Source organism: Atta colombica, unplaced genomic scaffold (genome assembly GCF_001594045.1).
Source record: "Atta colombica isolate Treedump-2 unplaced genomic scaffold, Acol1.0 scaffold126, whole genome shotgun sequence".
Lineage (NCBI taxonomy): Eukaryota > Metazoa > Arthropoda > Insecta > Hymenoptera > Formicidae > Atta > Atta colombica.
In genome coordinates, this window is record NW_017259213.1 from 5,077,178 (window position 1) to 5,091,516 (window position 14,339).

General features: G+C 31.9%; 1 protein-coding gene across 1 annotated transcript in view; it reads right to left on the reverse strand.

Annotated features, from left to right (window-relative positions):
- LOC108695183 (vacuolar protein sorting-associated protein 13C-like) overlaps window positions 1–13,435 on the reverse strand; it is a 16,578-nt gene extending 3,143 nt beyond the window's left edge. Inside the window, exons 1-39 of the mRNA XM_018204943.1 lie at window positions 13,130–13,435; window positions 12,921–13,028; window positions 12,695–12,821; window positions 12,315–12,477; window positions 12,026–12,234; window positions 11,729–11,903; window positions 11,152–11,636; window positions 10,812–11,033; window positions 10,628–10,740; window positions 10,345–10,553; window positions 9,980–10,264; window positions 9,610–9,909; window positions 8,986–9,118; window positions 8,678–8,908; window positions 8,474–8,613; window positions 8,251–8,348; window positions 7,965–8,164; window positions 7,692–7,871; window positions 7,433–7,622; window positions 7,184–7,353; window positions 6,726–7,112; window positions 6,471–6,637; window positions 6,122–6,380; window positions 5,866–5,932; window positions 5,417–5,745; window positions 5,002–5,137; window positions 4,618–4,907; window positions 4,371–4,542; window positions 4,101–4,289; window positions 3,553–4,026; window positions 3,324–3,478; window positions 3,053–3,255; window positions 2,497–2,836; window positions 2,179–2,391; window positions 1,631–2,107; window positions 1,239–1,508; window positions 637–987; window positions 372–560; window positions 2–88 (exon numbers count right to left, since the gene is read on the reverse strand). Of these exons, the coding sequence (XP_018060432.1) occupies window positions 2–88; window positions 372–560; window positions 637–987; window positions 1,239–1,508; window positions 1,631–2,107; window positions 2,179–2,391; window positions 2,497–2,836; window positions 3,053–3,255; window positions 3,324–3,478; window positions 3,553–4,026; window positions 4,101–4,289; window positions 4,371–4,542; window positions 4,618–4,907; window positions 5,002–5,137; window positions 5,417–5,745; window positions 5,866–5,932; window positions 6,122–6,380; window positions 6,471–6,637; window positions 6,726–7,112; window positions 7,184–7,353; window positions 7,433–7,622; window positions 7,692–7,871; window positions 7,965–8,164; window positions 8,251–8,348; window positions 8,474–8,613; window positions 8,678–8,908; window positions 8,986–9,118; window positions 9,610–9,909; window positions 9,980–10,264; window positions 10,345–10,553; window positions 10,628–10,740; window positions 10,812–11,033; window positions 11,152–11,636; window positions 11,729–11,903; window positions 12,026–12,234; window positions 12,315–12,477; window positions 12,695–12,821; window positions 12,921–13,028; window positions 13,130–13,270 (8,634 nt within the window). The 5' untranslated portion in view covers window positions 13,271–13,435. The remainder of the gene's footprint in view (window position 1; window positions 89–371; window positions 561–636; window positions 988–1,238; window positions 1,509–1,630; window positions 2,108–2,178; window positions 2,392–2,496; window positions 2,837–3,052; window positions 3,256–3,323; window positions 3,479–3,552; window positions 4,027–4,100; window positions 4,290–4,370; window positions 4,543–4,617; window positions 4,908–5,001; window positions 5,138–5,416; window positions 5,746–5,865; window positions 5,933–6,121; window positions 6,381–6,470; window positions 6,638–6,725; window positions 7,113–7,183; window positions 7,354–7,432; window positions 7,623–7,691; window positions 7,872–7,964; window positions 8,165–8,250; window positions 8,349–8,473; window positions 8,614–8,677; window positions 8,909–8,985; window positions 9,119–9,609; window positions 9,910–9,979; window positions 10,265–10,344; window positions 10,554–10,627; window positions 10,741–10,811; window positions 11,034–11,151; window positions 11,637–11,728; window positions 11,904–12,025; window positions 12,235–12,314; window positions 12,478–12,694; window positions 12,822–12,920; window positions 13,029–13,129) is intronic.
- Between the last annotated feature and the right edge of the window lie 904 nt (window positions 13,436–14,339).

The window sequence follows — 14,339 nt, forward strand, 5'->3', positions numbered from 1 at the left end:
CTCTACAATGTAACCAGATACCTGGCGAATACGTTCTTCGCAACTTGCCAAAGAATGGTTTGGTCATTTGCATTTTTGTGAAGTCAACCTACAAAAGATTTGGAAAATTCTATTAGAGACGGATGTTCGCTATGTAATAAGCAAAAGAAATATTCATAGTTCACAATATAAGAAAATATTTTCTGCTGTACTGACCTAGCAATGTATATTTTACATTTAATATTTATTATTCAAGATGTTTGTATAATGAATAACACTTTTATTAAATGTAAAACCGAACAGAATTTATGTAACTATCAAAGTTGATAAGTTCTATATAATGAATGCAATTACATTTGTAATATAGTTTTGAAAATTAACATTAGACGTACGTCAATGAAATTCTCAAGCTGTGCCGTCTTCGCGGAATTCGTGTATTTATTTTCTAACCAAGCGCTCAGCTCCAGTGATAAATTCCTCCATCGTTTGCTGAAGTAAAGTTCCCAATGCGCGGCTGAGTCGATCACACTAGCGTACAATAACTCCCGTCTGGTGTTATGAGGATTGGATTCATGTACAACCTACAAAAAAAAATTAATCTTCAATTGATTACATCCGAAACAAGCAATACGAAACAAGCAATTACTCTTTACTTACAACACTTATTCCAATAGCTGCAATTGATAAGAATATTTCTCTTTTGCTCGCCTCAGGATCAATAATGCTCTTCGCTTTAAGGTACACGCTCTCGTGCTGTGTGAACAGCATCACGCGTTGCTCACCTTCCATATAGCTCACCCAGTAAACCATTGCTTCACCTTGGTGCATATGCTCCGACATTTGCGACTTCGCCTCGGATTCCGCGCTAGGAACGTGATTGACACTTCCACTCGTATCCTCCGACCATGACTTCGTATTCGCTAGCGACTTGGGAGTAATGGAAGAATAAGACGCACTGTGCCGTCGTTCGATGGTTATGAAAGATACTTTTTCTTGTCCGCAACCATCCTAAAAGCAGACATAAGCAACTATCAAGCAATAAGTTTGCACAGAGAAAGTAAAAATTTTTCTAAAACTAGAGTGAGAAATTGACCTTTTCCTACGGGAGACTTCAAAGAATGCAAGTCGGAAAATTTCAAAAATATATACTGTAAAATATATAAGTTCAAAAATATATATTGAAAACTATAGTTCAAAAATATATATTGGAAAACTATATATTGGAAAAGTTAATACTAAGAGATATTTTTTTCTATTACCGTCTCGAATTGTGCTCTGTAACCAATTGCATTATTACTGTAAACATTCCAGATCAATTCTCTAGTTTGAGTAGGATCGTCCCATGTATATAACAAACTTTGAAATGGTTTGAGCAATGCGACTTGGCCTAAATTAATTTGATTCAGCTTCAGAAATAATTTGTCGCAGAGATTATCCACTCTCACTGGTATATCGCCAGTGATATATCTTCGGAATGTTGTACGATACGGAGTACTGACGCCGCCTTCGATCTCCACGCACAGTGCCGACTATGAATTATGAAGTCTTTGTAAAAAACTTTTAAGTTACACAATATAACATTAATTAAATAAAATTCTTCATAAAGTTTATAACTCGTTTCATAACTAGCGATCACATGTCTCTATCTTACCCCATTATCCATTCTCAGCACAGTTTTGCCCGCATGCGTAATATCAAAGTGTTGCGAAACCAATTGGCTATTTCTCCACTTTATTTTCATCTTCATAGATTCAGTGGCGGGCCAGAATGACATTTCTTGCCCGGGCAAGAGGTCGTTCCAAAGATCGGCCTCTTCATTCTCTTCCATGAATCTCAAGGCTTTCTTGGTTTTGTTGCAGATGAAAAAGTATGGTAGAAATGTTATGATCTTTGTGAAGATCGGTGATAAACGTGAGCTCTCTATCTCTGTTAAAATCTGATACTTTCGTCCGCGTTCGATATCGCGACATATGATCAATGACATCGATGTAATCCCGTCCAGTCCAAATGGCATTGACCATTCAGATTGATGTGCTCTTAATCGTACCATACTCTTCTTATTGTTCTTTTGAGAGAATACCATTAACTCCTCCTCCGGCATCTCATATGTTATATGAGAATGACAATCCTAAAAGAAAAAAAAATGTTATTAGTAAATCATATGTTTATCGTAGGAGTCTTTGTTGTCGTTTGATTTACCTGGATAAACAACGGTAAGCCAGATTTATTTATTATCCAATATTGTGATTGTATAATAATGTTCCAACTGAGAATTTTGCATAATTCTAAGCACAGCAGAAAAGGCTTCATTAAGTCTGACTCGCTATCTGTAGACATTAACACAAATTTGCGCTCCAGATTCATATTTAGTTTTACCGCACCCATCCAAGACATGCCTAAATAGTTGTGTATCTATACAAAGTTATTGAGACGGTGTAATTAAAATGTGTAATTAAAAGGATGCAGCAAAAATATATTTATATATAATAGTTTCTTTCGAACGATAATTGTACGTACCTTGAAAACAAACTGTACGTTATTGCCATGATTTAAAGAATACATGTTTATTTTCTCCCCGGGTTCAATTTTCACCTCGTAATTGATGCCAGGTATATTGACATCGATGACAAAAGGTAACTGATTATTGAAAATAATAGGTGGAACGATATTTATCAAGTAATTCGGTACTTGACAACCTGAGGGACGAGTCGTTAATGGGAGTTCCGTGCATATCGCTCTGACACAGAATACATTACGATTATTATCGCCTTTCGCTTCGCAGCATACATCCTTAAATGCATTTGCTGTACCCCTCAAATCTTTCCAATAAATTCCTTCTTCACTGACTTGATATTTCCTATAAATAATACATTCGTTAATATATTTATTTATTTTATTCTATTGGGTTGTCCGGAAAGTTCGTACCGATGTTGAAGGAAAATTGAAACGCAGAAAATTTTAATTTAATATATGTATACTAAAAGTTAAATTTTAGTCGGCACGAACTTTCTGGACAACTCAATACAATCTTTTAAAAATCCACATTGTAATCGTAATTTCATATTTTACGCACTCTAGATATGCAGGAAGAACGTGTATTGGGCAATGATAAGCGATATATAAAGGAATATTATATGTTGCGTCAGGTTCTATGATCGCCATTCTCACATTATCATCGAAAGGATTTGTAGTTTCACCGGTTAGCGTCAGATTCAATTTGTCTATCATCGCTTTCTTGTAATAAAGTCCCAAGGTGTATGAGGTTTCGTTTCGAAACTGAAATATTCTCTCGATTAGCGAAAGATAAAAGCAATGATAAACGAATAGATAAGAGATCGCATTACCTGTAATGGAGATCGCACGCAAATTGTACGATGCAAAAAATTATTTATGGATGCCTCTATCACCAAGTAATAACGAACATCATGTCTCACAGGACGAAGTGCTACAAGATTACGCGTTTCTTTCTTCGGGCAATACACTAACACGTCTTCGAATCCTGCATTAAGGATAAAAAGATAAATATCTATTTTGTATATTTAATTACCTTTGAAATATATTTACAAAAGTTACCTTCAAAGATGATACGAAGAAGTTCATCGGTTATCGATTTATAGATATGTACTGGTGAGTCGATGGGGAAAGCTTTACACTCCGATATGATCGTAGTGGTTTCCTTACCGGCCCATAGGGGACTCGTGAGATCCGCCTGTTCGTTCTCAGGACTGCTAGGCACACTGACTGGTGAACTTCCGTCATGAAAATTATATGCAGTTACGACACGCATATCGTTATTCCCATCCACTTGCTCTTGAACAAGCAGTTCAACTCGACTTGCGTGACCTATGTCGTTTAACATAGTTAATTCCCGCGTATTAGTGGGTACAAATGGAATTCCACTCCTCGCTTGTGTAAACGCGTTTGAAATTGCATTCCATGTTGCAATCATGTCTTGCGTTATAGTAATATTAACTTTGTTCTCCGAATACATGATGATATATGGTGCGGTGAGATTCATTTTTGTCGGTACATGTGCGACAGGATTGCCTATGCGAAAAATATAAATTAAAACGTTAGCATTAATGTTTAATATGTTTGCACGAGATCTCGAATTTACGTACAACATTCAGGATTGCAATCCAGTATTAATTCAAATTCCTCATCCTCATTTGTACTTGAATCGTCAGAATCGCTTTCTTCGCCATCACTGGTACTATTAAATAAATAATTTGAAATTTTTGTTAATTTTGTATCATTCTCATCATCATCCGTGTCAGATTCATCCTCGTATGTATCATAAGTTTCAGGTTCTGTTTATTAAAAAGATATATTTACTAAATAATTCGATATATTAAATAACACTTCCATGTAACTGATAGATAAATAACTACCTTTTCTTATAATTGAAATCATATCAACATCAGGTCCAATAAATGTCATATCTGTCATATCCTCCCTATTGTATTGCGTATCTTTTTTTCTCTCTTTTAGTGGATCTTGCTTTATGTGATGGCAAGGATCCGTCCAATCAGAATTAATCATATTCGCTTCGCCTCGATATATCTAAAGAAATTAAATTATGGGTCAAAACTGTGTTAATAAATAATTAAAAATATATAGTGCAGATAATATTAGAACCTTGATTGTGAATTCCCATGGTCTATAATCTATGTCATCTTTCGTGTAAAATTCAATGAAAGGTTCCCAATTCTGACGAGCTCTATTGTAACAGAACGCGTGAAGTTTCACATTGGATTCAAGATGAAAATTGTTGCGCCAATCATTAATGGTAGCAGTAATGACAGTTTCCATTCTCATTACTGGAAATCTTCCTACGACATACTCCATTTCCAGCAATAAACATATTAGCACAGGTCTCAAATTGAATGTTACTTGATCGTTGCGGCGACAATATAATTCTCTGTTACCTAAATAATGCGAAAAATAAAAATACAAATTTATTTAAAAAATATAAACAGGAATTCAAATAGAATACGCCTGTGATTTATACGAAATGCTTACGTTCGTCAGTTTTTTTATATGGTATACTAGAAACTTTTCTTGGTGTCCAAAGATTATGCATGTTTGTGTTCTGATTACCGTCATCGTCTGTTTTCGAATTAATACTGTTCAAGAAAGTCGACGCTTCATTCAATATCTGGAACATAAATATTATAACAATCAATTCAGACATAGTATATATATCTAGCGATATAATGATGTTTAACTGTTTTAATACTTCAAAGAAATCTTGAAATATCTGGAAATATGTGATATACAGCGATATACACAGTGATTCTTAATTATGAGAGATATTAAAACAACCTTATTTTAAACTCCAGATTTTATAGGTAATTAAAAATCATTTTATTATCTATTATCGCTCTATATCAGATACATTCAGATACATTTCCCATTTAAGTTACATAATACTTACGTCAATAAAAGTATGCATCACTTCCGCTGATAGATGTATATTAATACTATTTATAGCAACAGTAATGTCTTCATTACCGCAAGATAACTTCTTTTTACAAATTTCTATATCACAGGGACGTAATAACCAACACGGGGATTCATAATTTCCTTGTCCTTTAGTCTTGGCGTTGACGTTGGTCAACGTACAGACTACTGAGGAGGATCGACTGTGTCTGCTACTTTCAATAAACACTTCCGCTTGCGTTCGTATTACGTGAGTGCTGCTCTTCTCTAAGTCACCGAATAGAAAGATGTCTGGTTTTTGTATTCTAATTGATATTGAAGTACCTAAATACATTAAAATTATTCATTTTTTGCTTTCTTCATTGTACAAAATTTCATGTATACAATAGTATTGTATAAGAGAAAATCATTTTTATCTACAACATCTATATGCATATAAACTACCTGGCTGTTCCTTAAAATATTGGGAGTGATTTAATTTGTCAATTTCTGCGTTTAAAGTATTCCGGTTCTTGATTGAAATCAAATTAATTTGGGAAATTAATTCGATTATTAATATTTAAAAGATATTTTTGAAAATGAGAAAGAGAGAGAGAGAGAGAGAGAGAGAGAGAGAGAGAGAGAGAGAAATGTCTATAAGAAAGAGCATTTTAAAAGTATTCTTAGTAAACTTATTATTTATAAATAATTTTATATTTACCATTTGATTATTATTATCATATCCGTGATTAATAATTCCTTTCTCTATTTGTTCACCGGGTAAGGAATCTAGAAAATAACGTCCCAAGTGCATCAAGAAAGGCACAGATAAATTAATTCGTATATCTTGAATAAGAACATCGAAACACTTTTCCTCTGCTTGAGTGCGACTATATGTTATATCGACTATAGGAGACATTGATACGGAAATACAAGATTCCAAATTCTTTTCTAAGGATATCGCCGGCGATTGTATTATTCTAAAAATGAAATTGTGATAGTGAAATTAGATAGAAAAATCTCGATAGTATTAACGTTCTATCCAACATTCAATCATATACAATCAATACCTTTTCTCGACGACCGAATCCTTACGAGTATCCTGCAACAAACAGCTTTGCAAAGACAATTTCATTTTCAAACTCTTGTCACTATAAAAGTCCCATGTATTTATAGTTTCTCCAAAGACCAGCTTGCATAAACCGTGATTTAAATCGCGTACAGGAGAACTCAACACCTACAATATAATACAAAAAATAATATAAAATAATATAAAAAAACCTGTATCAATATTCAAGCAAGTATCAATTTAAATGAATATTTACCTCTTCTGTATCCATAAACAAATTTAATTGCCAACCCTCCAACGCAAGTTTTATATTGACTTCGCATAATGTTGTTTCATTGTGCGTTAAGAAATTTTCCAGTTTCTTCACCATAACGTCATCGTCGTGGTTAGCATTCTTTTGCGAATCTTGTGTTAAAATTCTATCTTCATTTTCACCGATTTTCTTAAGCAATAGTATCTTAGAAATGTTATCTTGCCACACTGATATGAGAGATTTAAGATCTCTCTGACTTAAATTTATATTTACGATATCAATAACTCCTTGTATATCGAATAAACCATAAGTTTGAAATTCAATAATGCTACGATACTCCGTTTTTCTCTTGATATCAAACTGAATTTGTATAGGTTCGATAATGGGTTCCTGAAATTACATGTGTGGTATTATTTCAATTTTAAAAAACTGTCGTAACTAAATTAAATATTTGATTTTACCTGGACTTCTAAATCTCGAGTCAGAGTCATAATTGCTCTAGATACAGTCATAGATTTCAACTTTACCAAAATATTATCAATTATTAATTGATTACTATCGGTAGTAGTCGTTTTGATTGATTGTATTGACTGTCCACTATTCTTAAAAAAATTTTCAACCGATAATACGCCTGAAAATAAATATTTTAATAAAAATTAAACTCTCAATTTGCAATTTGTGCAAATACTTCGGATATAATTTTTTATCACCTGTATCAAAAACCAAGAGACTCGGGGCATCTTTCTTCTGTGGCAGTAAAAAAGTAGGCCCTTGTATGTCAATAAAAATATGCAGTTTCGTCGCGCTCCTTTTAAATAGTTCAATCCCTCCAACGAATTTATTTTTCAAGTAATATAAGAAACGCGTATAATATGTAGACATAAATGGTATTATGAAATTCTATAAAGATAACTAAAATGAATATCAATAATCATAATAATACAAACATTAGACATAAATATACTATACCCGTAAATCATATAGAATTTTAGAAATAATCACGCAATTTATTCGTCCAATAGAAAGCTTAAAAGTGCCATCCGACATAACATCATCCTGATTTGTATCGATATCAGAGCATTTATATAATCTTGGTATGTGTCTCACATATTTTAGATCAAAAACTTTATCTTCATCAGTCATCAAGATCTTTAAATAAAAATTTAAAAAAAATATATATATACATATGTTTATACATAATATGTATATTATATAGTAGAAAAAGATGATATATTCAATTACTTTAGAATAAAGCGTATCATCAATCAAATCTTCAGCGAGTATGCTCCTAAGATGTGCACGCAACACCATTCTCTCATTCGCATTGTAAATGCAATCATTTTCTAAACCCAAAATCTTAATTTCCATTAAATCTATATCTTTATCGCAGAAACGTATCACTAATGAACTGAGCCTAGTTGAATAGTTCAGTTTAATTGCGCCTAAAAAAGTAATAAAATATAAATTAATAAATATAAATTAATGTTATTTGTATGTTTAATTTTTTATATTCAGAGTATATTTATACCTGGTGGAATTGGTGGATCAATATTCTTTTGTTCTCGTTTTATAATATTATCGCATATCTTGTCGGCGTATTTCAATAAGAGGGTACCATGACACACACTGAAATAAAAGAATTTTTTATTTGTGTTAAAAAAATTAAAAGATTATTTAAAATATATTATTTAAAAGAATTTTCTCCGAAATATTTATCAAGATTTGTCACATATAAAAATTGTTCTACTTACGTTTGAAATTTATGCCAGTAGTCTTTCATTTTCAACAATGCAGATCTATGAAAGTTTATGTTGATATTTAGCAGATTCACAACCAGCGAGCGTTCGATATTTTTGAAATGAGATTTAAAATCAGGACAATTCGATTTAACCTGAAGAGAAAATTGATCAATATTTTTAAAATGAAAAACATAATATCATATCTCCATAAATTACCTTACGATACGACACAACCAGGACTTCATACGACTCATCGGTGGATATCAGTTCTAGATATGATCCGGTAACGCCAGCATTCGTCTTATCAATTAGAAAAATCGATCCAATGCCAAACTGAACAGCAACGCCGTATTCCATTATGGCTGTTTCATAGTACAAGGTGTGCAATCTCAAATTTAAGTAAGGCTGTTCTCGATTATCCGCCATATCTTCCAGATTTACAGAGAACTAAATTTCAGATCGCTATCAATGACATTTTGTTTGTATAATAAAAATATAGATGTTTAATATGAAATAATACTTGCCTCTCCTACGGCAAAGCGAAGTAATAAATTAATGTGATTACACGGAGATATATTATCGTCAAATCCTGACAAATTAATTGTTTTAGATAATAATTCCAAGTCCTCTTCACTAACTTCTGAAGAGACGACACTCCTATTACAAAATTAAAATTATTTTATGTGTGCGTGTGTGAAATTGTCATTTCATCTTTTTGCATTACAAGTTTCAATGTAAGTTCTACTTACAACTGCAATAGAAATATTAAAAATAGTTCCATTGATGTAACTAAAAAAATAACATTAAAGGTTTAAACATATAAGGTGCCAGCGTTCCGATTAAAAATTATTTAAAAATACTTAAAGAAACAATCGTTAAAACCTATCAGAAATTATAAAACTCTTCGAGAATTATAAAATTTCACGATAAAAATTTTTTTTTTGAATTTTGAAGTGTCATGGAAAGTCAGTATCTCAAATTTTCAAATGATTTTTTTTCAATTAAATCAACGAAACTATTTTTAAAATCAGAAAGTTTAGAATTATCGCGGGTATAGAATTTGCATTAAAACTTGCGGTGCATAAAGATAAAATGCCAACTCTACACATATTTATTTTATTGAAATTGAGTGTTAATATAATCATTACCTGTCAAGCTTTGATACATTATTATTGATAATAACTTCCTTAATGATTGATTTAAAATCACTATGCATCATTGAGACGGACGGCAAGCATACACTAGATTGTACTTTCATCAATTCTTTCGTTGAAATAAAAACAATACTCGATTTTCGTTCGGAAATCGAACTTTTTAAGGTAGCTTTATATTTTTCAATATTGTTTTCATATAGAACTAGCAATTTATTCAAGTAATATGCCAGCAGTCGCAGTTTACTTTCCGATAGATTCAATTTCACGTTTGAGATGTGTACATTGAGTTTTGTCCTGTGGAACATTATATATTGAAACCTTGAAACGGACATATAAACAAAAGATTGCACGATGCAATTATTACCGTGGTAATTGACGATATTCAGGTCTAATACTATATGAAAGAGTCACATTTGTTTGCAGCTTAGGCAACAAATGATACTCCGAGTCACTCCGTTTTCTTGCTGAACGCCAATCGTCGCCTGAATGACAAAATAAAATTTGCGCGCCGGAGAATACTATATTGAGTCTATCATAAAGTAATTCTTCCAATTCCATGAGAGTAGCATCTTCCAACTGTAAATTCATTGCTTGGAGCTCGTTGAGCAACATTATGTTACCGAGATCCAGAACAAGTATATGCCCACCTCTAAAAAATAATATGTAAAACGTATATTTGTTTACATTTTTAAAAATAATTCTACAATCGTGTGTAGTAAATATATGTACTTTTGAACTGATCCGTATTCGGAAAATATGATATAAGGACTTTTAATGTCTATTTTAAAGCTGATTCTCAGTGTCTGTGAGATGATATCGTCCACAAAGTTCAAATATCTTCTTTTGACGCAATCCCATAGTCTGTATACTCCGCGAATCGTATCATGAATGTAATTGGTGTTAAATTTGAAAAAATTTATAATTTCCACTATAGCAAACTGAAAATCAATCTATAAGTAAAATTTAGAAATCACAGACAAAATATTATTTAAAGCAATAAAAATATTATTACGTGATGATAAGTCACTTCAATAGTTTCCAACTTTATGGATACTTCAAAAATAGGATCCATATTCAATCCATTTTTCTCAAAATCGATCGCCAAAAAATATGTGGATACATTCCCTGTCACATATAATAATTACAGTTAGTATCTTTGCAGTAGTTTAGATCAAAGATAAATAGGCTTTTATTACCTGTTAATATATTATCTACTGTAATCAAAGGAACCAAATCGCCATCAGTCGATATAGCTTCAATTACAAAACTTTCAGCACGAACAGATATCTTGAAAGCTAATAACGTAGGCCGTGCCTCGATACTAGTCAGAAATTGTGTGATAGTTACGATCAACATTTCTTTGCCTTTTCTTAAGAGGCTCAGACAACAATTTGCCAAAGTAAAATTTAATTTATAATCTGTAAAAAATAAAAAAATTCTTTAGATGAACAATACAAATCTTTCTTAAATATTTCTTGTAACAATTTTGTTTTAATTAATATTAATATATCAAGAAAGAACAATTTAAATGCTCACCAATCTGTTTCAATGCCTTTCCCGATTTTATTTTGAAAACAGGTGAGTTTTCTGTTCCTTCTGGTAATGAATTTTGATTTTCAACTTTGTTGCATTGACCTGTTACATTTTGTGCTTGATCATTATCCGGTAATATGACTTCTGCATCAACATCTTTCGATGGATTCGTTGTTGTAATTTGGCACTCTCGCTCGATATCCTTGTTTCTCAATTCCTGTCTAGCATGTTCCCTAGCAATCACTATATTTAATATCGTCAAACTGTCTTCATGTTTTTGCATATCCAGTTTTAATTCTGTATCATTTGGTCGTTGCAAACATTGGATACACGCCTCTTTATAATTTCTGTAATTTCTTCTGTGTTGGGCTATATGTGACCAAGTATATGGCTTAATATAATGATTCAAAACAAAATTATACGCGTATTTCCACCAAGATGATGGTTCCTCATATACAGTTTTCTCAGGACGATATTTAGCGTGTGGCCTATAAATATTGTTTTTTAATCATTAGTTTCGTTAATTTATTAAAAATATATATATCGTTAAATGAAAAAATTTTAGATATTGTAAATTCACCTGTTAATAGTTGCACGAAGCAAAGAATCATAAATATGACAAAACGTAGCATATTGCGCTTCAGATAATTGCATTGCTACATCCTGGAGCACAATATCGACTAACATACGTGAAGCTTGCGTTTCCGTACCCTTGTGTATGATAACTTTAATCTTGGCCGTGAAGGGCTTTAACACTTATGACAAAAACAATTCGTTAACATTTCATTAAAATCAAAGCGGAAATTGAATATCTCTTTTGAAGCAAGATAACGATAGATATATTCTGTAATTAATAAAAGAAATATCTCAAACATACAAAACTGAAACTCTTTGTTCTTCATCCCGAACGTCTGCAGAGCTCTTTGCATCGTAATTTTCCACGCGAACAGATTGGACATGTCCCAATTACCCTGTATATTTATACAGGATTCAGTGTCATGATCCATGTATACACTGAGCGATTCCGCGCGTACAAGCTGGTACACCGTTTGCGAGTTTGTAGCACATACCCCGGGCTTCCATTTGCTGGAATTCAATACATTTTTAATAACAATATTGAATACACATAATTGGAAGAAACGTGACAATATGCATTGTAGAATTACTTGTTAGTAGTCGTTATGGATATACTTTGTATACATATACCACAGGCACAGAGGAAATTGCGCAATATTTTCTCTTCATATCTAATATGTACATTATTTATAGTAATTTGAAAGTTCTTTGTGACTGATGTTAGTAGACCATCAAATAATTGAGGAGGTAGACCTATATAAAAATATTAGATAAATTAATTTAAATGTAAAAATCAAACATTGAAAAGCTATTTATTATCTATTATTTTTCAATTGCAATTATAAAATTTTAATATACTCTTTTTCTTATACAAATTTAATATATAAAATTCAATCCTAACAGATATGAAATAAATTTCTCACTAAGGCATTTTAATAATAAATGATTCTAAATAAAAATATTTAATTACCAGCTCTAAATATTTCATCTTCCTTAAGATCATCAAGTATCTTCTTTTTTTCAGCTCTCATCAAACGTTTTTGTATTTCTGGGTCGTATGGACCAGATAATGCAGGTACTGCTACTACATATACATCCTTAAGAAAATAAAGCATAATATTTGCATAATTACTTTAATTTATATATTTATAAATCTTGTTATTGTGAAATATGGTTATATATAGATTATTCAATACCTCTATGCATATCACAATAGGTTGCGAAAAAAGTCCAGACCATGGTATTTTCAAAATAATTTTTCCTATCAAACCGATTTCTACTCTAATAGGTAGTCCCAGTTGATACTGTAAATACAATTCATCAGGAATGCACATACATATTCAATTATATATTTTGAATTTTTTCTTTATTATCTCTGAATTATTAGAAAAGAAAGATATCATACCAAAGCCTCCGGCTTCAGTTTCAGGTCGGTGAGGCACGTATCCCCAGAGAAAATACCAACATTGAATTGCTCTGTGTCCAGGTCCTCCACGTATCTGCCCAGCAGACGGTTCAAAAATGCCGCTATAGCTCCCTCGAACATCGTCGTCGTTGCCGTTGCCTGTCCCGAGGATCGTAAACACCGGTGCCGTTTTTTATCTGTTCCGTGAGCAAAACGACGAGATCATATGGAATCGACCTGGGCCCCGGTCGTCGTCATAACCTCCTCGGGATTGTTGCAATTCGCAAAATAATTCAGTCATGCGCGACGTCGTCGCTATCCTTATTGATCTCGAATCTCATTTCGATGCTGCGCGATGCGACATCTACAATACCTGCCCGACGAACTCGTCCGTTTGCTGCGTCTGCTCCAGCTGCGCTCACTCTACATTTTTTACACTTCGCAAGAAGCGAAATGGATAGGGATATGTGCAGATTTGCTCGGAGATTAATTTTCCCTAAACTCATTAATTGAATTGGTGATTAAGTTAACTCAACTGATATATGCATTTCTAAGAATATATAAAGTTATAATCTATTAATACATTAATTTTTCGATAGAAATTTCAAGGACATTCAAATGTTCAAAAATTTCAAATTATATTCCCTAATCTTCTTTTCCAGATGTTAAATTACAAAAAGTTAAAAAATTTAAAAAGTTAATTTTCTTTTATAAAAGACTTTAAATTTTGATAAAGAAAAAATAAAAGAAGATCAAAGATATATAAGTATAAAGAAAACAATGAAAATCATGATACTATTACACATTATATCATTTAAGAAATGAATAAATTATATAGATTTAAAGAGAGTAACATTTCCAATTGCACCTTTTTTCATTAACTATGCTTGAAACAAAAATACATGTCAGATTGTAATGTCGAAGCGGGAAATTGACAAAATTGCAACTTAAACAATTATGAAGATATTAAAGCAGAATTGTTTGTCTGCTGCTAATTGGTGCATTTAATATTTTAATATTACTTTCAATTTTTATTTATAAATATATAAATTTATTTAAATGCGTATTAAGGAAATATATCAGAAAACAAAGATTTTTAATAACATTGATTAGATACAAAATCTTTTAAAATCTCTTCGTTGAAATAATTTTAATTCAGCGAAGCTTACAAAAGCTTGCAAAATAAGCCAAAGCTTTCTATATAAATGAA